Consider the following 20,412-nt stretch of genomic DNA (forward strand, 5'->3'; position numbering starts at 1 on the left):
AAAAAGGTCTTCGCAAAAAAATCACAATGATAAACCAGCTAAGAATTGACAACTTAAACATAAAAATCAAGTAACTTCGTAATTTTCCGATCAAAGATATATGAACTAGATTAAGCCAATTAATGGTAAAAATAGCGGTTTTGACACAATTACAAATTAAAAAGTCGATAGTAATTTTCTGACACACTATGTACATTATTAATCATATGGTTAAGACAACTAGAAATAATCTATAAGGATGCTAGTCAACAACCCAATCAAAATTAACAAATTCGTCATCACATCCTATCGATTTGAAGTTAGTTCTCTCGGAAAAGTGGCAATTATTCATCTTATCAACAATAAACACTGTACTCGATACACTTCCAGATTCGATGTTGCCGTTTAGCACTGGGTAGCCCTCGTTGAAAACATGTCTGAACGATCCAGTGAGACCTCCTTCCACAGGGATCTCTGTTTTATCACTCAACATTAAAAATAGTTGGTCAACCAAATACTTGTCACGTGACGGTAAGTCAGGAAACTGCTGCTGAGAGAATGTCTCCAAAAGAGAAGAGAAGATCTCCCTACCAAACTGAGCTCTACTGTTGAAGTGGTCAGGAGGCAGATTTCCAAAACAATGTTCTCCGGGAGGTAGGGTTGTTAAGATGTTCTGGAAGAAATCATAAACGTAAAGACAGGGAGTTGAGCTTTTAAATTCGCCCATAAATAAATTAAAGTAATTATATTTGCCTTCTTTAATTGTCTCGACATATTTCTCTGCAGAATCTTCAGATTTAAGAAACCCCGGAACTAGCCCTCCTCTTGGAGACCTATCTGAACTGAACAGTATCCCTTTACCCTTGTTATGAACGTTAAGTAGCGCTGACACTTTGCCAGACTTGGATACACCCAGCCAGGTCCCATCTGCAACACCACCTGGAGACGCATCCTTCCCTCCGTAGCAGTGCTGATCAGTCCAAAAGTGCGCTGGAAGTGTAGGTCGAGTCTTCACTTCATCTCGGTTAAAAGCTATTATCAGTTTAATCTCATGAATAGGAGAGGAGTTGATGAATAGTATACACATCTTTGAGACTGAATGGGTCGATGTATTCTTCAGAAAAGGTTGCCAAGTTTCACATGTCTTCAGTTCATTTCCTAGCAATGGGTACAATTTAGAGGAATTAAGTTGTGATATCAAAAGCTAGAAAGTAAAAGATAACAGCTTTATTTTTTGTCGCTGTCGCAACGTAAGCTACTTTCGTGACTCTTGAGTGAAATTCACAATCAAGGAAATATTTTGATGAGAAATAATTTAAAATCTCAAACGCCGACTCAGAAAATTTTACCGTATCACTGACAATAAATTACAAAATTATAAAGAAAAACCTGCAGACCACGTCTGTCAAAATAAGATTGAAAATAAGCTGGTATTGGTAATCAGATGAGTTATAATTTAAAATAAGCTCATAAAGAGACCTTATCTTGATATCGCTAATATGCAATTTAAAAAGAACTTTCGATGATGTTGAGTTAGTTATCAACCGCCCGACGTTAAATTCAAATAAAAATGTTCAAAGCAAGTCAAAACTTAACGCGTTTAAATACTTAAAATAACTCCCACCTATTACCTAATTAGACTATTTGATGGCAGACTTTGTCTTTTTCTTCTGAGCTAACATCTTGTGGATTAATTCAGCTGACTTGTTTCTCTTTTCTGCAATTTTCTTCTTCCTTTTGGCGCTATTACCTCCTCCACCGCAAGTCATCTCAACGTTTAATTTCCGGTCTTGGAATGACGTGTGATGGTAGAGCAGTGCGTTCTAGGAGTATAATGTTAGGATACTGTAACCTTTAAATGTTACTAGGATACTGTCAAACTGTAACCTTTAATTTGTCAAAGGTCGACATTTGTGCGTGAAAAATCTGTAATGAGTTCTATAAAGTTGACATGATATGGAGATTATTATATGAAAGAAATAGTCTTTTTAATGCATGAATTCAGCCGCATATATGCGAAGCAATAATGCATAAATCAAGGCCGGTAGAGTAATTTTACTAACCAACATAGCAGCTGAAGACTTGAATTCAACAAATGCACATCCCCTAGGCTGTTTCTGTGCGTTCATCAACAACCTTACACCTTCAAGTTCACCTGAATATTCATTTTCTATATTAAAAGGCAGTAAAACATTAAATATACTGGTGATAAGGTATTATATAATAACTATTAACTAGACACTTGCAAAATATGTAAAATATATATCATAATCTACTATAGTATGCAAAAACAGCTGAAAACTAAAATACAACAACTATATATGCCACGTGCGTGTCTTTAATGTTACAGTACCTAAACTTTTAGTAATTATAAAGTTCACAACTCTGGCCGTACTATGTTATAGTTACTATAATTTTAGTATAGAATTACGTTAAATGAGAATTACGTGGGGTTCTTGACATGAATAACGTATTTATGTACATCTAAATACTGATGTGCAGCCGGTTTATGGCTACTTTGGAATTACTCCGTTCCTATAGAAGACGTTTTTGGGGATAACATTTTATTTTAACAAATCTCGACCATTGATCGTTGCCTATCTTAAAGCTTGTTTACTTACTTACGTTATTCTCATATGTAATTAATGACCGACATATATAATATATGTACATTATACAATACAAGCAACAATTATATTCACCTGGGCTGTGCATCATAAAAAGGGTGTGGAGACCCTGACTTCACGAATATAGAAATTTGTACATCGCCTAATCACAGTTTAGTAACAGTATAGCAGTAATAGTTTAGTAACAGTATAGTTTAGTGGACATATTGTGTGGTGTGGTAACACTGCAACAGTTTTAAGACATTATTTCGCAAGGAATTTAAGAATCGTTTACATAAGTGAAGGGGTTTGGAACTGCTTAAGTTAGTGTAATGTTTACGCAATATATATGCAAGTGTAAAATGGCCAAAATCTGGCTAACGTAAAATCGGACTATATTAGCTTGAGGATAATCGTTTTATAATCGGTAAGTGTCACAAATTAACCTGTTAAAAAAGCATGATTATCTAAAGTTACTATTTCATTAGTTTTTTGGTAGTTTAAGGACAGACGTTTTTAAATGGTTGTTTTCGCAAATATACCTGTTTTTTAAAGCTTTAGTTAGTCATTATGCGATTAGTTTTTAGTTGTTTGTAGCTTGATAATGTTTTATCTAATCGGTTATACTCGCAAATATACCTGCTTTTTTAAAGTGGTCAGAAAGGGCTTCTTTTGTTACCGTGTACGGCAGATTTCCTGTGAAACATTGATTTAATAAAGTAGGTTGAACAATTATTATCAGCTAATCCAGATGAGTTCATACACTTCATACACAATCCTTCCAAATATTGCACATTACAACGCACAGTGATTTCATTGAATCTTTGGGTTAATCAACTTCTCCTAGGGTGGAGGAGAGAGACCATACAATAATTAATAAATTGTTAAACCGCAAAAAAGCAGCAGATTTCGGATGAACATACCCACAAATAAGATAAAACGAGGCTTTTTCCCTGTCTTATTGGATTTCTCGGGGATGTCTGTGGCTTCATTAGAGTTTTCAGTCGCCTTCTCTGCATCTGGCTTTTTGGCAATTTCTTCTTTTTTGCATGAATTGTCCTTTTTTGTCTTTCTTTCTGCTGAGAATGTACAATAAATGCAATTTTATATGAATGAAACGATTCTTAGAAGTCAAATAGTTAGGTTTTGCTGCCTTAACAGCTCCCGAAACTCGCCATATTAGCGGAAAATAGAATAATAAAATACATTCGTTCGAACCTTTTATGGAACCAGAACTGTCTTTCTGTTTTATATTTGATTCTTCTTGAAATATCTTGTTAAATTTTCGTTGAAATCCATTTGTTGGCTTCTGAAGTTTAGAAGAATGTTTCTTTGCCATGACTATCCTAAAAAGATTAATTGATTTATAAAACTTGAACTTTTAATGGAATGTGCAATTGTTTTACTGTTTATACAATTGTATTTAGTGTTCACAACTACACACATTTTAAACTGATAAAATGATTGGTTGCAATTTGGACGGTAATAATGCGTAAGTGGTCAAACTTACTTAATTGCTGTCTTTAGTAAGTCAAAAGAATTACTTTTCAGCAGTTCAACATTTAATCTCGTCATATCGTTTATTTTACTCTCAAAATAATTACCAATAAGATACGTCAGTGACAGGTGTAGTCTTAATATACCTAATATGGAATAATTAAATAAGGTAACTGCAGTTAAATAGTGGTGTAAGATAACTACAGCTAAAACTTAGAGTGAGTGCTCATAAACTTGGTGGCGCCCTTCTATTGGGTTAGTCGTTTGGCATAAAATAAAAATAAAGAAAGCGAGCGAGCACTGTTTTATCTAAGATTTACTTCATTCGCTTTAAAACGAAATAGACAAAATCGTGCTAGGATAGCGTTTTGAAAATCAACTGACCGTAGTTTATGCTAAATCGCACTTTTTAATTGCTTTATAATAGGGTCGATAATTTGATATGATATATTACATTTTTCTTGAAAATATGGAATTACATTGCATAAGAGCCCACGTGTCATTCCTCTTAAATGAATTGTCTACTTAAAGTCATATCTAAGTGTTGATCGCAGTTCTGCACAGTTTGGCACCGAGTTCGTATTCACTGTCGGTTATTTTCCGTGCGAAGGTCTTGCCGAGTAGATCTTTGAAAAGTGTGATAACAAGTGTTTTATTGTTGTGGAATGTAGACCATCAGTAGTTTACGTTTTGCTGCAGACAGTTGTCAACAAAGTCATAAGTCATTTTTAATAAATTCATATAGTAGTTTGTTTGGAGTAGAAAGTAGCGTGAGCTGCTACTTTCGCTACTTTCGCTACTTTCGCTACTTTCTGAAATATTGTTGCAGGTCTATTTGTGGTATTTTTGTAAGTGATATGTACAAATATTGAAAAATTGTGAAACTATTTTGATTTACGACATTCTGGACCACTTAATTATCCATAATAAAATATCGAACAGGATGCCACATACTGCAACACGACCTTTGGAAACTCCTTCCGAGGGAAAAACAACAACTAGCGCCACTTACAGTTTTTATTACACAGTTACACCAGGATTGGAAAATGCTGGTGAACCAGAATTCAACGATATCACGGATAAAATCATAGGGTTTATTTTAACCATTTTCTTCGTTATTGGAACACTCGGAAATATAGGAAGTTTCGTTTATTTTCGCTCAAAGAAAAGATATGTATCAAGCACTACGTACATGTTGATCACCGTGAACGATATCATTGTCAGTGTCACGGTTCTGCCTGTTGGGATATCTTTTCTATCAGCTCGAGAACCAGGACTGTTCTTTGGAAACGAAATCAGCTGTACTGTTTGGTGGTACTTGTGGCACAATGCTGTGAGAATGAGCATATTCCTGGTGATTTGTCTCTGCATTTCCAGGACATTGGCTTTAATAAAACCTTTCTACCCCCAGAAAATCCGTTTCCTCATTTTAGCAGTGGTGACATATTTTTTGCTACAGATAATCGAATTCATAGGATTTTACTTGGTAGTAGGGGTAAAGGTACACCAAATAAAGAACCAAGAAAACAAAAGGTTGGAGATATTATTTCATCCGATCAGCGCTCGCCCACAAATGTTTGTACCATTCTCAAGTTCAAATACCACCACATTCCGGCTCTTCATTTTCATGAGAAACACGACCTTCTCAGCTCCAGCGTTCTTCGTTGCCGGGAGTTGTATCATATCTGCAGTATTGCTAAGAGAGAGTAACAAGCAGGTGCGACAGATGGAGATCAGAAAGTCCAGAAAAAGAGCAACAATAACAATTCTGCTGTTTGCTCTGGTGTACGGAGTTTGCAATGTTCCTATGGTTGTTGAGTACATATTACAAACGAACGCGGCTAGCCGACAGGACGGTTGGGATTGGTTCAAAGATGTGTTTTCTTTCGACACACTGTGGAACTATTCTAACACTACTCATATCGTTCTGATAGCTGCAAACTCAGCTGCGAACCCAGTTCTGTACTACTGGAGAATGCCACAGCTGCGAGAGCTTATCTTAGCGGAGATAAAATGGAACAAACAAACAAATAACCTTCAAAGGGTACGTAACAGTGCGGTCCTGCTTTTTCAACCTCATTCACTTCACAGAGTAATTTATCGTTGTCAGGATAGTTACAATACGTTAATTTCAACCAGACGCTCAGCTCGAGTTTCGCTAGAAACTAGCGTTTAGTAAGAAAGATGAGCGGACAAAATAAATTTGTATTATATGTTTATGATAACCGGGGTTTTCCTCATAATGTTAACCGACAACCGTTAATATTACTTATGCCAGAAGTCAGTTAATGGTTACTGATTGCCCTGGACGTTTGATGACGTTTGAAGTAATTTTTTTTATTGAAATCTTTCAATTATTATCATCAGAATTTATTACAATATCAATGTTGTATAGAATTTCTAAAAATGGACTAGAGAAACCAAAAAATGCCTTGACAAGTGTACAGCGATGATAACAATCAGGGGACACCAATACACCCAAATAACCAAACAAAAGGCCTCGAGAGACCTGATGAAAAGTCGAGCAATTACATTGGGCCCCAAGATAATGATAAACTGCTGTTTCACTTAACGACAAAACTTCAGCAACGGGAAGAATTTTATGGAGGGACAGATTTTTAATGATTTGTGTAATAAAAATTTGATCTGAGAGTACAGGCCTCGTTATAAATAGAGAAATCGTCCAAAGATGACTTCAACGTGTCCATTTATGGACACATTCTAGAACTGTCATTTTATTGAGTGGAAAATGTTAATGATGTTGACTGTGTATTTTTTATTTGTACGTCATGTATTACTATCCAAATTACTGGTGTATGCTTTTAAATACCGTTCATGATTCATCTTAAAAGTAATAGGTGATCCCATAAATTCAAAATAGGTTACGGTATGTTGAACAGTACTGTCCAAATCTGTACGAATATAGAAACACGCGCATAGGTAGAGATCTAGTTCACACTGGACACCGTATCCTGATTGTACTAGATTTTAAAGAACAGTTTTAGTTTTGGATAAATCAAACAGTAGGTTGGTAATATATCGAATTCAATTTATTGACAATGCCGAAACGACTAACATGCTACATTAGGCGGAAAACAGAAACCTATCTAAACTGGCAGCTCCAAAAACGAAACTAATATCACGAAATTGCGTGGTATTTAATGTATTTTAGCACTTCATCAATCTTGCCATGGAAGTAGAATGGTCGATTCCCATTTTCTGTTTCATCATACGGCGCTTGTTCTGAAACCAGTACATGACAGTTTTTACTGGAAGCCCAGTTTGCTCCGCCAAAACTTTTCGTCCTTCCTTGCTGAGGTAGGAATACTTTTGATACCAACTCTCCAAAACGGAGATGTTTTCTCCACCGATCTCGTGTCGGAGTCGGGGCCTCTTGGCCCGCAATCTTTCCCGCGATTCTTCTATAACCTCACGAGTCAGTATGATCCTACCATCTAGGGTTCTCTCCAGAGAAGAAGGATGAGGTCGTTTTCTAGAGGTCGTCTGTTTGAGCGAATCTACTTGATCGTGGCTAGGTAATCCTGATTGTACAGATGTGGGTGGTGATAGAGGTGCGATGATAATAGTTTTACTGCGGGCAGGTTGGGGTTTTAAAGGGATCTTGATAGGTCGTTGAGCTCGAATTGGTTCAGGTTTTACAGGAGTAATAATCTGCCGAGGTTTGGTATCCAAGAGACGTCTGGAAGACTTAGGAGTAGTGTTGTTAGGGATGGACTGTAAAGAGAGTGAAGGCGGAGTAGGAATCTCAGAACAATGTAAATGGTGAACAAGGGGAGATGTGAAACTGAGACTAGTCAAATCTTCATTGGGCGAGGGAATTGAGATTATAGGCTTCAAGGATCTGTCCGAATGAGGAATAGCTTTTCCCTGTAGAAATAATGAAGATTCTCTCAGTTGGAAACTTAGAAGTCGTTCCACAAACAAAGGATCAACAAGGGGTGGGTCACAAGGTTCAAGATGCATTTCGAGATTGGTCAATCGAAATAATGATACTATTCGTAAAAGATATTGGTAACACTGGTGTAGTTATTGAAAGAGAAATTGGTATTTAAACAAAAAGGTGGCATCTTGTTAGACTTAGTTAAATTGCAATTATTAGGTTGATCTAGGGAGGTCTCCCCAGCCCTCCCCAGCCCTCCTCAGCCCACTAATAATTACATGACAACATGTGACCTGATTGGCAGTCAGTACTCGGCTTGAGAATCACGTGATCATATGAACCGTCTGGAATCATGTGATTAGAATCAGCGTCGTCATCTTCATAGAAAATAGGAGTAGGTGAGACGATCCCAAAATACAGTCACATGATATCTCTTACGAAATCCTTATCATGCACATTATATGACTAGATCAGAACAGAGGACTAGTTTCTTATCCGAATAAAAAGAATAGACAAACAGTCAGCCGTAGACAACTAATGCGATCCTGTGAGTTGTGACAAATGTGAACAAAGAGTTACCAGGATGTATTGACTTCTAGATTGTAGATTGTAGAATATACTACAAATTTCTTAATGCTTAAAAAAATTCAACTCTGTGGCGTATTTAATGAGTAAGAATCAAGAAAGTTCGTTGAAGAATTGTTGGACAAAATAATCGAAATGAAAATCATACTTAACCACAGTCCACACTACCAATATCAACACTCAACAGTAACACCCGAATATGCAACACCCGAGATAATTTCATTTGAAAGCTGCGTAATATGTCTAGTACGATTGGTTTATTGTAGAAGGGACCATCTAAAAACATGCTATAGTCTATAATTTATAAATTCGTTTATAAACGAATTTCGAGCGAAACCGCTAAATTAATTGAATAGCTGACGATATAAAATATAATTAATATACAGGGTGGCCCAGAAGTAACTGCCCACACGCAACCCTTTAATAACTAACGTAAATCTTCTTAGAATTGCACAGAAATTTCAAAAATTATAAATACGGTATGGGTCAAACTTAGATTTCCTGAAAGTTTCGTCAAAGTTAATTAATTTAATATAATATATGTGCGCGTGACTAGGCTGCATACTGGTCACAAAATCTGTTCCGCGCGTTCAGACTCCAGTACAGCAAAATTTTGGAGTGTCCCTACCATCAGACTGGAACAGTGGGTGAACAGTGAAGCCGATCATTGATTTTTGTGGGAAAATGGATAACCACGTTTATATTTCCCGGCAAGAAAATAACAAAAACATAAGGAAAATACGATCTGAAACAGGAACATAAGACGCATCAGACATTTTGCTTATGGTCTACCATAGTCAGTCGTGCGGCCTCATAAAAATAACCATAGAATTGGAAAAAGAGCAAGCAAATATTGCGAAGGATTTAATTCAATAGATGATCAGCAAACAATTTTAACAAAACTTCGCCAGATTTTGCGACCAACAAGGCGGTGAATATTTTTATGAAGGAGCACGTGGCAACATAGCAACGAAAAAAAACGGGTATTTTCCCTGTAATTGAGCACGTGGAGCTCAGTTTTTCAAATTTTAAATCTCTTTTGTTGTACAATTAACTACACAACGTTAAAGTTTGACGGACACTTCTCGGTTCATCTTCCGACCAGTCATGAAAATCATGATTCTAATTGCACTTTTGTGCATTGCTCCAACAACACTGTACCTACTAAACGAATATGACGTCATCAAACAGTCAGAGCCAGAGGGTAAGCACAAAATCATCCATTTTACAAATCTTCCAATTTCATACGGTTCTTTTATTTCCCATCCCTTCTTCGGAACAAAGAGTTGAATTAACAAATTCCTTTTCGTTTCAGAATTTACAAGAATGCTACACCACGACTACATTGAGCTGTTGAACAAGGTTTGCAGGGTTCCATTTGGTACAAATCGAGGAAGTCTGCAAAGTGATAAATGCTTCTTAGAACTGTTTCATCTTCACGAAAAAGTAGGATTAAAATCAGCAGAGCTTTACGAGGAGATCAATCGATATAGCAGTGAGTGTTTACAAAATTTCAATTTTAAGAATTTTCCGAATTATTTTTTGTCATTAATTTAGACTTGTTTACGAAAGTATAGATTTCAGATTAGTTCAATGACAGATCATGAACATATCAGTACAATGATAATTTTCAGACATGATGGTTGAGATAGAAGGAGAAGATCCGGTGACAGGACACTCCTATTATTCAAAGGAGATGATAAGCTACAAAATGTCATATTCCTATCGGAACTTCCTAGAACCAATACTCCTCAAGGCAAATGACATGGTAGCACAAAATGCTAAACATGTTGCTGCAAAAATCTTTGCGATCGGCATAGTCATCTCAATCGTTTTCCTTGTCTTATCCAGGTGAGATTTCAACGTTTTAATTAATTTCATATTTTACGTAGGTATTCGGGACAATCGATATCTTAATGGTAAATTCGCTAAAATTGAATCGTACATTTCTTCTAACAATCATTTCTTCAGATTAACGAAACCTGACAGCTATGCCCTACCAAAGCCAAACTTTTACGATACCTCAAAAACGCAAAGAAAATCTTTCTTGTTCGGGAAGCTCCAGAAATACTTCTACGGACTAGATATCAAGGAACTGCCATTGCCCGGTGCTTATAACAAGGGGCCCAAGTATTGCCCATGAAAATGCGGTCACAATGAAGGAGCTACAGATTGAAGAACGATCTCTACTACTGTATTCCAGATAATAAATGATGAGACGATATTGACATAGTGGACAATTATGTACTGGGTTTCGTTGGGAATTGTAGCCAATGGAAAATGAAATGATTATTTTCGATTTTGAAAATATCAATAATTGAAATGATAATGCTGTCATCGAGTTTTATACAGCTTTACATTTTGAACAGTCAATTATTGAGCTTTGGATGTTATTGAAATTAAGTTTTTAGTTTTGAATTTTGAAGAGTCTATAATTGGAGTTTAGATGCAATCAAGTTTGATCAGTTTTAAGTTGCATCGATAATTAGAATTTTGATAATTTGAAATTTGACATTTTGAAAATTTTTAATTTAAATGGTTGGGTTGAATTTATGTTCTTATACCATCTTATACTATATTATTATCCCAAAAAACCACAAATCTCAAAAAAAGTTTTAAAAGAACCCTAAATCCAAAAAAATTGTTTTATTTTGAAATAAACAGGACAAAATCGGCCCCACGAGCCACGACTCACGAGTATTTATAGTGATACATTCCAGACCCTGAGGAAACTGGACCCAGTATCTGGTTAACGTTTATGCTTTACTTGTGAGCGGTCCAAAACTGAAGATCACCTCGTTATTTGCTTGAAAACCCCACACGAGTAATGAACATTGTGTTATTTGTGCCCACTGCCAGAAACCATAGCAGACTAGCAGATAATCTGCAAGGAAATTATCGATTTCTGAGGAAATTTCTGGTGCCAAAGAGGAAATTTATAAAGTCTACTATCTGAATTTTGAAACATTTTACCATACATTTTCTGGGGTAAAGAGGGAATTTTCTAACACCCATCCAAAATTGTTGACAAATCCACAGCCTTCCAAATGTAGGTACAGACCGAACAAGTATTTTCTGCTCATAATGATCATGGGGTAGCATGAAACATGAACTTGAAGTAGTTTCCAGAAAAACTTTGAAAATAATATCGATTTAGAAAATTTTCTAAAAAAATTAGGCGTTCAGGATTTTCAGAGAAAACAATATAGGTGTTTTAATATTGAATGGGCGTGGTCTAAAATATTCGAATTTTCAAATTTTGACGACGGAATCCTCGAACCAGTAAGTACAGTATGCCATCTGCAAAGCAACAGCTCTCAAATACCGAACCAGTAAGTACAGTATGCCATCTGCAAAGCAACAGCTCTCAAATATAAAACTCAGCGGAGGTATAAGACCAAACGTTTGCACACTGACTTTTGGCCCACCCTGTATATAAACATAACTTTTACAATAATTCTTACGTAATAATTATAATGATTTTCTATTGTCACTAGAAGCCGCACAGACCTTCTATCTACACACAAACCAACTAGCAATTGTCATTTCTCTAATCCTATGAACCAGTGTATCCCTAATTCATAATTCGTGTAACAACGAGTAAGTTACAGCTTGAATCGCTGGTGTTTTTTGTTTGACTTTGATAGCAATAATATATTCGAGATTATGTTATACTATCAAATAACGGAGTAGTTCGCTGTTTATTAGTCTCATGATTGAAATACTGATATCTGGATATTATCCGGTTGGAAGAGACAAGGACAAGTGAAACAAGGAACTTCCTACCCATTACATTTATTTTGGTAGTTAAAACGGTGCAAAAGTATGAAATCACTCAGTCAAAGCATACTTCAATTCAATTCTGAGTGCTCCTCACGTATCTACTAGTAATACTTGATACAGCATATCTGTTGAGTATGAGACAGAGAGAGTGAGAGAGAGAGAGAGAGAGAGAGAGAGAGAGAGAGATATATATATATATATATATATAGAGAGAGAGAGAGAGAGAGAGAGAGAGAGAGAGATATATATATATATATATATATATATAGAGAGAGAGAGAGAGAGAGAGAGAGAGAGAGAGAGAGAGAGAGATAGAGATAGAGAGAGAGAGAGAGAGATATATATATATATATATATAGAGAGAGAGAGAGAGAGAGAGAGAGAGAGAGAGAGAGAGAGAGAGAGAGAGAGAGAGATAGAGAGAGAGAGAGAACAATTTGTGTCGATCGTAGGCATCATGAAGAAGAGTCTGTTTAGATCTTATTACTATTCCTTGGCTAACACACTAAAGATTATTAATATAGATGCTATATTAATAATCTTTAGAGTGTTAGCACTAATAATTATTACTATACTAACAATCTAGTTAATCGTTTTTGAAACTGTCTTTGAAAATGATCTCTATTGCCAAATTACTTTTAGACCTTCTGTGTGGGAAAATCATCAAGAATTTTTGGCAGCGGAAAACCGCAAACATATCTTCAATTCCTTTCTGTGCGAAAGTTTAAGTTGTATGCACTCTACATTTCTCAGGATATGGTTGCCTCTACTCTGCAAGGCACATATAATAATTTGTGATAACTAAGACAGATGGTGCAAGCTGGCCATGTTTTACTTGTGGGTCATTTTGTAACTGGGTTGTAGGAGAAAGCCATTTTGTAACATACTATTTTGAAGGTTTTAATGTGCCCATTAAACATTTTCTGGGGCCTAGCTCCAAATGCTTAAGAACTGTCCTGCTTCACTCGCCGACATTGCGAAAGTGGAAAATTCGCGAGCGAAGCGAGCGAGCCAAAAAAAGCAGAAAATTTGTATCTGCGAGGAAATTTTTAACTTTCTGGATGTGGGTATTTGTGAGTGTCATAAGCTGATTGTGTAAGCGGTCTAGATTTATTTATTAATCATTGGAGATTATCCTAAATAAGTTGCAGTGTTAAACTAGCCTAATGGAGAGCAATATGGCGTAACAGTGGGGAGGTGGTGGCGTGTTAGAAGCTAAGAAATGGAAACAACATAATATGTTGGGGTAGGATGAGAGCTGAGGGTAATTACAGCAACCGATGAAATTGTAACTGGATCACTGTAATCGCTAAAAGGAAAATGTGCTGACTAGACGATATAATAGGAGGAAACACAATTAAAAACTTTTTCATGTGCAGCGAATTTGGAGACAAAAACGCCGCATTAGTAGTCTGAACAATTCGCCAAATTTGCAGCATTCAAAAAATTAATTTACAATGTATCTTACGTTATGTCTTGTGCTGATTTTGCTGACAATTCAGGATGTATAAACAAGTGTATATTCAATATGATAACTTTGTAACTTTACAACAAGATTTCCAACATATATGTAAAGACGACTAACGCGACTAAAGTGACTCGATTTCAATCTGATCAGAGATTGTGCTATTGTGATCCAGCTTGACAAGTTATTCGTTTGCTAAGAATCACCCTCTTTTGTTTTGTTTAATCAGATATCGATAGTTTTAAAAGTCAATGCATTATCAACTTGCCTTCTGATAATAATGATTAAAAATTTTCTGAGAATATTTTTAGGGAAGAAAAATCATTCTAGACACAATATTATGTTTTTCCTGATTTTAAAAAGTAATTATACTTTCCAATGTTTCTAATTTTACCTCATGTCAAATGTTTGACCCTAACCATAGTAATGCCGATGAAATTGTGTCTGGATCACAGTAATCGCTAAAAGGGAGATGTGCTGACGATATAACAGGAGGAAACACAATTAGTTTGGAAAGGCAGGGACCGGTGAGAGACAGAAAGGGGTTTGTAGTGAATTTAGTTCGATGGAAAACAGGTGGTGTAAGGCAAGAGTTCGGTAGTAGCGAGTATATTAGCGTCTCACGAAGAGCGGGGGGGGGGGGGGGCAATTCCAGGAGCCGATGGTTGACAAGGTTGGGTGACGGCTTGTTAGGAACCGTAAGCTAACATGTATGTGGGGTAATATTTCGTAAATAGTGCGATTCTGTAGTCTGTACCTGCCCACAACTTTTTCATAAAATTTGGAGACAAAAACGCCGCAAGTAGTCTGAACAATTCGCAAAATTTGCAGCCTTTAAGTAGATTGTTGTGTTTAAAACGACAATTAATTTACAATGTATCTTACGTTATGTCTTGCGCTGATTTTGCTGACAATTCAGGATGTATAAACATTAAACAAGTGTATATTCAATATGATAACTTTGTAACTTTACAACAAGATTTCTATTATTAGATGTGTATAATAGACGACTAAAGTGATTCGATTTCAATCTGTTGAGAAATTGTGATCCAGTTCAAGGACAAAAGAAAATCGCGATCATTTCGGCAAAAAATCGGCGCCACGACAAGCCAAACTTGGCAAAATCGCGGCAAATTCGCAGAAATTTCCTCATCTTTGCCTTTGTTTATAAGAGGGCCTCTATGTATCGTCTTCTGAATGTTTGCAGTTTTCCAGACATTGATTGGGGTGTCTAGTAGTTAACTTTATGTCTAGTGGTAAACTTATGTCTAGTGGTCTAAGTTTTTATGTCTAAGTTTTAGGGAAGTTGAGAAGTTTTCGGCTAACAATGTTACGTCAGCAGACGAGTGGGTTAAGAAATGCTTGTGAAAGTGGATTCCGGGAAACCAATTTTTCCACGGTTCATGCTACCCTGATCATTATGAGCCTAACATATACCGTACCTAATAGTAGTACCTACCTCTCGATATACGGTTTTGGAATTTTTTCCTGAAACCACTTTTGTTCATGTTTCATGCTACTCTGATCATTATGAGCGAAAATATATTTTCGCACCTACCCCTCGATATTAATTCTACTTTCCATAAATGTTTCTAATTAATTTCTAGTTTTACCTCATGTTAAACATTTGACCCTAACCATAGTTATGGGTATATCGATCTTATCTCATTGTACACAGCGATACCTAGTTGAAGTACACAAATCTGATAGAACGAATAACGGCCGATGCGATGGTGCACAAAAAACTGCGGTACTAGAGTATTAGGTCAATAGTGCGATTCCGCACCCACCGCACTTATATAGGTTGCCTCTGTTTGGGACCCACTGCATGATGACCTTACTACAGCTGCCTCAAGATCTGATCTGGGGTACTAATAGTAAAGTATTATACATGGGGGCCGGGGGGAGCGGGGGGGGGGGTTTAGCTGGGGCTAGAAGTCAGTACACATACGTTGGCTCTTATTATATAAGCTATTATAATCAGTGATAATAACAATTCATATCAGAAAGAATTATTTCGATCGGGCCTTCAGTGACTGAGAAAGAAGCCCCAACGCGAACGTAACATGCCAAAACCTCAAGGTCGAACGTTCGACCAAGAAGTAGGCCAGGAGATCTGATCTGGTGTTCTCCAGTGAAAAATAATTCACATAATATTGCTTAAGTGGATTATTTAATGTGTATTGTGTAATGGCTAACGGAGGGGGGGGGGGGGGGGGGCTTACGTAATATTATGTGAACGATCCCTCATGAGTATTCAGTTATTACAGTGCTCAGTTTTTACGATGCTCAGTCTAAAACTGACTCCGATAAGGATCTTTTGTTTTCTGATTTTTACGCGAATCGTTACTGTTTGTGTTGAACTTGATATTTACCAAACTTGCAATAACTCGCAATAAATATATACGAATGCGTTCAAAGTATAACTTAAAATGTAAATACATTTCGTTTTAGTAAAAGTTATTCTCTCATTAATAGGATAGTTAGGCAGTCCATGGAAATGGCCGACGAAACGGAACTAACCATGAAATCCTTTCCCTCTTCCGCTGGTACCTCTCAAAAAAACCACTCTTGGACCAGACAGGACTACCTAATTGTCTCACTGGCGGTAATGATAAAGATCGGTGATGGTGTTGAGGCTTACCTCCCTGGAGTCATTACTCAGAAAGTTTCTTTTGAACTCAGTTTATCGGACTTTCAAGAGGGAATCTTAGCAGTGATAATGTATTTGTTTTGGTCGATCGCAGTCATGATATCAGTCTTGATTTCAAATAGATTTGGGGAAAGATTCACATTGCTTTTGTCACTCTATATGTCCATTGTGTTTGCTATCTTATGTGCGGTGGTTCCTAATTATTACACCCTTCTCCTTTCCAGGGCTTTAACCGGTATCTGTATTGGTTTGAACGGGGGTACAATTGGAATTTTCCTCGCCAAGCTCGTTTCTTCTAAAGAAATACTTACCCAAAGTTCTTTTCTAGCTGAAGGTCTTGCTGTTCCAGTCGGTGGAGCTTGGGTTTCAGTGCTCGGGTGGCTCCTTGACCTCGTGAACTGGAGAGTTTTCGTTCTGCTGACTTCTATTCCACTATTTGTTCCTCCGATCATCATGCTTCATTTTTGCATTGTTGAAAATCTGGAAGAGGTTGAAGTAGAAATTGAGCCAGTTGTTCCGACTGAAACTGCCAGCCTAGTTGGCACAGAACCACACAGTGTCCTGAATTTTACCGGAAGGGTCATCAAATCAAGTCTGTTTGTCTTCTCTAACCTTTGCGTTGGATATGGATCTATTATTCTTCTACCATGGCTGATGAGAAGCTACAAGAAACGCATTTCTCTCGAAAATGAAGGTGTTGAATGGGAGGAAATAATGCAAGGTAACAATCTCCTAATACTGGTGGTAGTAAATGGTGCTAACGTCATAGGGAGACTTGAATAGGGTATTTCCTGTGGAGTCGTGTAAAATTCCTGATCCTGCAATCTACAATAACGGCAATAATAGCCTTGAGCTACGGTATTATTCTGGCAGATCCGGGCCTGACAGCTTCAGTGGTGCTGTTAGGGCTCGCAAAGTTGTGCTACGCCATACAAGCAGTGGAAATTGCTATACTAACATACGATTACAATTATTACGGGAAGTCGCGATTGGAGTTGGGGGTTAAAATTACGATGGCTTGCGGATTGACTGGGAGCATAACAGGCACCGCTCTAGCTGCATTCCTGAATCCTTCACACTGCAGTTATGACCACCTTAGTGATTGTGTGTGTTGAGCTGGTCGTCATCTGCTCTATGAGGGAACGATTCTAATAACATTAAGGGCTGAGCGTTTGTACTACAGTGAAACCTATATATAATACTAGCCCTCTCCGGAAAACGAAAAGTGCACAGTATAGAAAAAAAAGCAGTATAGAGACGTTGGTAGACCTTAGCCACAGCCTAGGAAGGGTGCAACACATAATCCACCCTACCCTGATCTGGATTAAACAAATAATGAATAAGACCAACAAACTTTTACCTAATAATGCAGGCCATCTTACTCAATATAAAAAGTAGCTTTTATAACAAACTTACATATTCTGACCGGTAAGTATATGAATCTTCTGCACTGTTTTTCATCCCCACAATTCTTGTTTTCTAATCGGAATGTAACATGATTTTAGAACTGCCATTCCTGTGTGAGAGTTTTTAAGTTAGTTTTTAAAAAAGATTGGATATGAACATAGTTTACATCGTTTACATGGTTTAGATGTTAAATTTTAAGTATTCCGTTGACTAGAATTTTGTCAATTGAAAAAAGGAAACCGACTTTTAAAAATGATCATATCAATATTCCCTACTATACACATTATATTTAAAGTTATAATACATATAGATTATTGTAACGATTTATATTTTGGTATTAGCGAGAAGCTTTTACATCAGCTCCAGTTATTATTACTAAAATATGCTGCAGCAAAAGCCGTTACTGGTAAATATAAGCATGACCATCTGAAAGACGACCTGACTAATCTTCACTGGCTGGATGTAAAGAAAAGGATCGTTTTCAAAATATTACTGCTGTCTCACAAGCCATTATTGGGGCTCGCTCCAACGTATATTTAAGACATGTTTCGGTATACTCATCATGGTCACACATTAAAACTTATGGTTCCATCGTTTAACCATAAGTTTGGTGAGCGAAGCTTCTCAGTGGTGGCTCCAAAGATCTACAACCGTCTGCCTACTACCATCACATCTTACTATATATAAAGCGAGACGATATATATGGTTCCGTGCCATTTTACTGACACCACGGCATCAACTTTAACGGGACTTTCCTCAAAAACCGTAAAAGATATACAACTGAAACTTTTTTGACTGGGTCAAATGCTTTAATGGCCTTCAAATCAGTATGAAAAAATAAAAAATTGGCCAAGGAATAAGAATTTTAGTGCCCAAAATTTGGACCCCCAAGTGCTGTCAAAAACGCGAATTAAATAGGTAATAATTATTTTAGTCTCTTGAGTCTTGACACCACTTTATAGTAAGACGGGCTCCTGCTAGTCAGCTTAATCCCTGGAATCCTTTAAAGCATTTCTAAAAACTTTCTTATTCAAATTGTCTCAGCATGAACTTGAAGAACTTTATCAATGACTGATTTTGGCCTTCTTTAATTTTAAGCTTCATTCTCTGATTTTAGTATGAAGTATGAACGATATTATATTTTCAAGTATATGATAGCAGTCCTAACTTTTACCATGATAGTTTCTGGGATGACTAGATTAAACACTGCTGAGTATAAGTTTATCTTAATAGTGGTGTTCTTAAACTTCAATTTATTATTATTAATATTATATATTTCATTTGTACTAAATTTGACAATAAATCAAAAACAGGACACTATTTATGAAACACCCTGTATATAACATAATATCAACTACATGTCATGTTATTTGCATAAAATATACATTCAAAATACAAAGCATGCTATAATTTGGTTGAACAGCACCATTTTATTTGTCAGATCAACAAGTAAATTACAATCCAATGTAATAACCCAGTACATAAATATCAGAGTTTATTTATCATCTTGATGAGAAATGTTCAGAAATTATCAGAGTTGAGAACCACTGTCAGGTGTAGATGGTTGTTTTAATGCCTTAATAAAGTTAACACACTCTGGATGAGCTCTAAAGTTTTCCTCATAAGTTTCCTGCCAACGCTCCCGGACTGACTTCCACCTTTTCAAATTCATTTTTCTCAATGTGTTAATATCAACTTCAGTTTTGATAGGAATGCTGGTCCCCTCAATAGCTTGGGGTGGTTCACATTCAGGATAAGGGCTAGTATCCGTGCAGTCATAGCAAAATACTGTCTGACTTTCTGCCTCACTATCACAACTCTCATACCGTGATTTTATTTGTGGGGGTGATGGTCTATTTAGCATCCATTCTCTTGAGGCTGAGTAGAGAGTGCTCTCAGTTGTCAAGTTGTTCAAATTTATTGATCTGTCATACAATGTCATTATATGTGGCATATTGGTAGTTTCAGCAGAACGTAAACGAGTGACATGGTCACGTCTCCTTTTTCTTGGGCTGGCCCGATGAACAGCTTGTATGGTCAGCTCATCTTCACCTGGTTTGCAGTCCTCTGAAATATCTTCCTTGTGATTAGAAGAAATCCCAACTTGGCATTGATCACCATTTTCTATTGAGAGTAACAAATCGAACTGTTGTCGGGCTTCTTTAATGTTCATTTTGAAACCTACAAGATATCAAGTCAGTTAAAAATAACTAAATAAGTTTATGATCAAGTGTATATTTCAATTATTGGTTTGCATATTAAGTAAGTCTGATAACTTACATACTTCATATCAGCACTGTGTGACACAAGATGTGCTTTATAACATGATTTGTTTACAAAATCAACTTGATCAATATGTCTCTGAAAGAAGCAGACGTCTTGGCATCACTTGCAGAAGTAAAACAATTTAAGTGAAACAAATTTGTTAATTTTGTCGTCTATTTACAGAAACTGTGGAGTAATGAAAACTATTGAATACTACAGCGTTAGAGATCATGAAATAAAAATAGCCATAAGGTGCACTTTTATGTTCTAC

The 20,412-nt window shown here is 36.6% G+C and overlaps 4 protein-coding genes across 7 annotated transcripts; 1 reads left to right on the forward strand and 3 right to left on the reverse strand.

Moving 5' to 3' along the window:
- Nucleotides 1–30: 30 nt before the first annotated feature.
- LOC134814965 (uncharacterized) lies at nt 31–3,948 on the reverse strand. Of its 4 annotated transcripts, none has more exons than XM_063823354.1 (6): nt 3,804–3,948; nt 3,509–3,661; nt 3,225–3,281; nt 2,043–2,134; nt 1,611–1,802; nt 31–1,137 (listed from the first exon to the last, which is right to left on the reverse strand). In XM_063823354.1, exons 1-5 carry the CDS (start codon nt 3,922–3,924, stop codon nt 1,620–1,622), a joined length of 606 nt encoding a protein of 201 aa, XP_063679424.1. In that variant the 5' UTR covers nt 3,925–3,948; the 3' UTR covers nt 31–1,137; nt 1,611–1,619. The 4 variants fall into 4 exon arrangements, with proteins under 4 accessions (XP_063679424.1, XP_063679421.1, XP_063679423.1 ...); XM_063823351.1 differs by having other exon boundaries at nt 3,509–3,664; XM_063823353.1 differs by lacking the exon at nt 31–1,137 and having other exon boundaries at nt 1,308–1,802.
- LOC134814767 (transport and Golgi organization protein 2-like) lies at nt 242–1,066 on the reverse strand. The gene has a single exon (XM_063822977.1). It carries the CDS (start codon nt 1,064–1,066, stop codon nt 242–244), a length of 825 nt encoding a protein of 274 aa, XP_063679047.1.
- A 3,302-nt stretch (nt 3,949–7,250) lies between the features above and the next one.
- Nucleotides 7,251–8,260, reverse strand: LOC134815074 (uncharacterized). The gene has a single exon (XM_063823547.1). It carries the CDS (start codon nt 8,064–8,066, stop codon nt 7,251–7,253), a length of 816 nt encoding a protein of 271 aa, XP_063679617.1. The 5' UTR covers nt 8,067–8,260.
- A 502-nt stretch (nt 8,261–8,762) lies between these two features.
- On the forward strand, nt 8,763–11,237 carry LOC134815075 (uncharacterized). Its single transcript, XM_063823548.1, has 4 exons — nt 8,763–9,772; nt 9,884–10,063; nt 10,203–10,419; nt 10,540–11,237. Exons 1-4 carry the CDS (start codon nt 9,676–9,678, stop codon nt 10,709–10,711), a joined length of 666 nt encoding a protein of 221 aa, XP_063679618.1. The 5' UTR covers nt 8,763–9,675; the 3' UTR covers nt 10,712–11,237.
- The last annotated feature ends 9,175 nt before the right edge of the window (nt 11,238–20,412 follow it).

The sequence above is a fragment of the Bolinopsis microptera genome, chromosome 5 (genome assembly GCF_026151205.1).
Source record: "Bolinopsis microptera isolate Bmic1 chromosome 5, MBARI_Bmic_1.0, whole genome shotgun sequence".
NCBI lineage: Eukaryota > Metazoa > Ctenophora > Tentaculata > Lobata > Bolinopsidae > Bolinopsis > Bolinopsis microptera.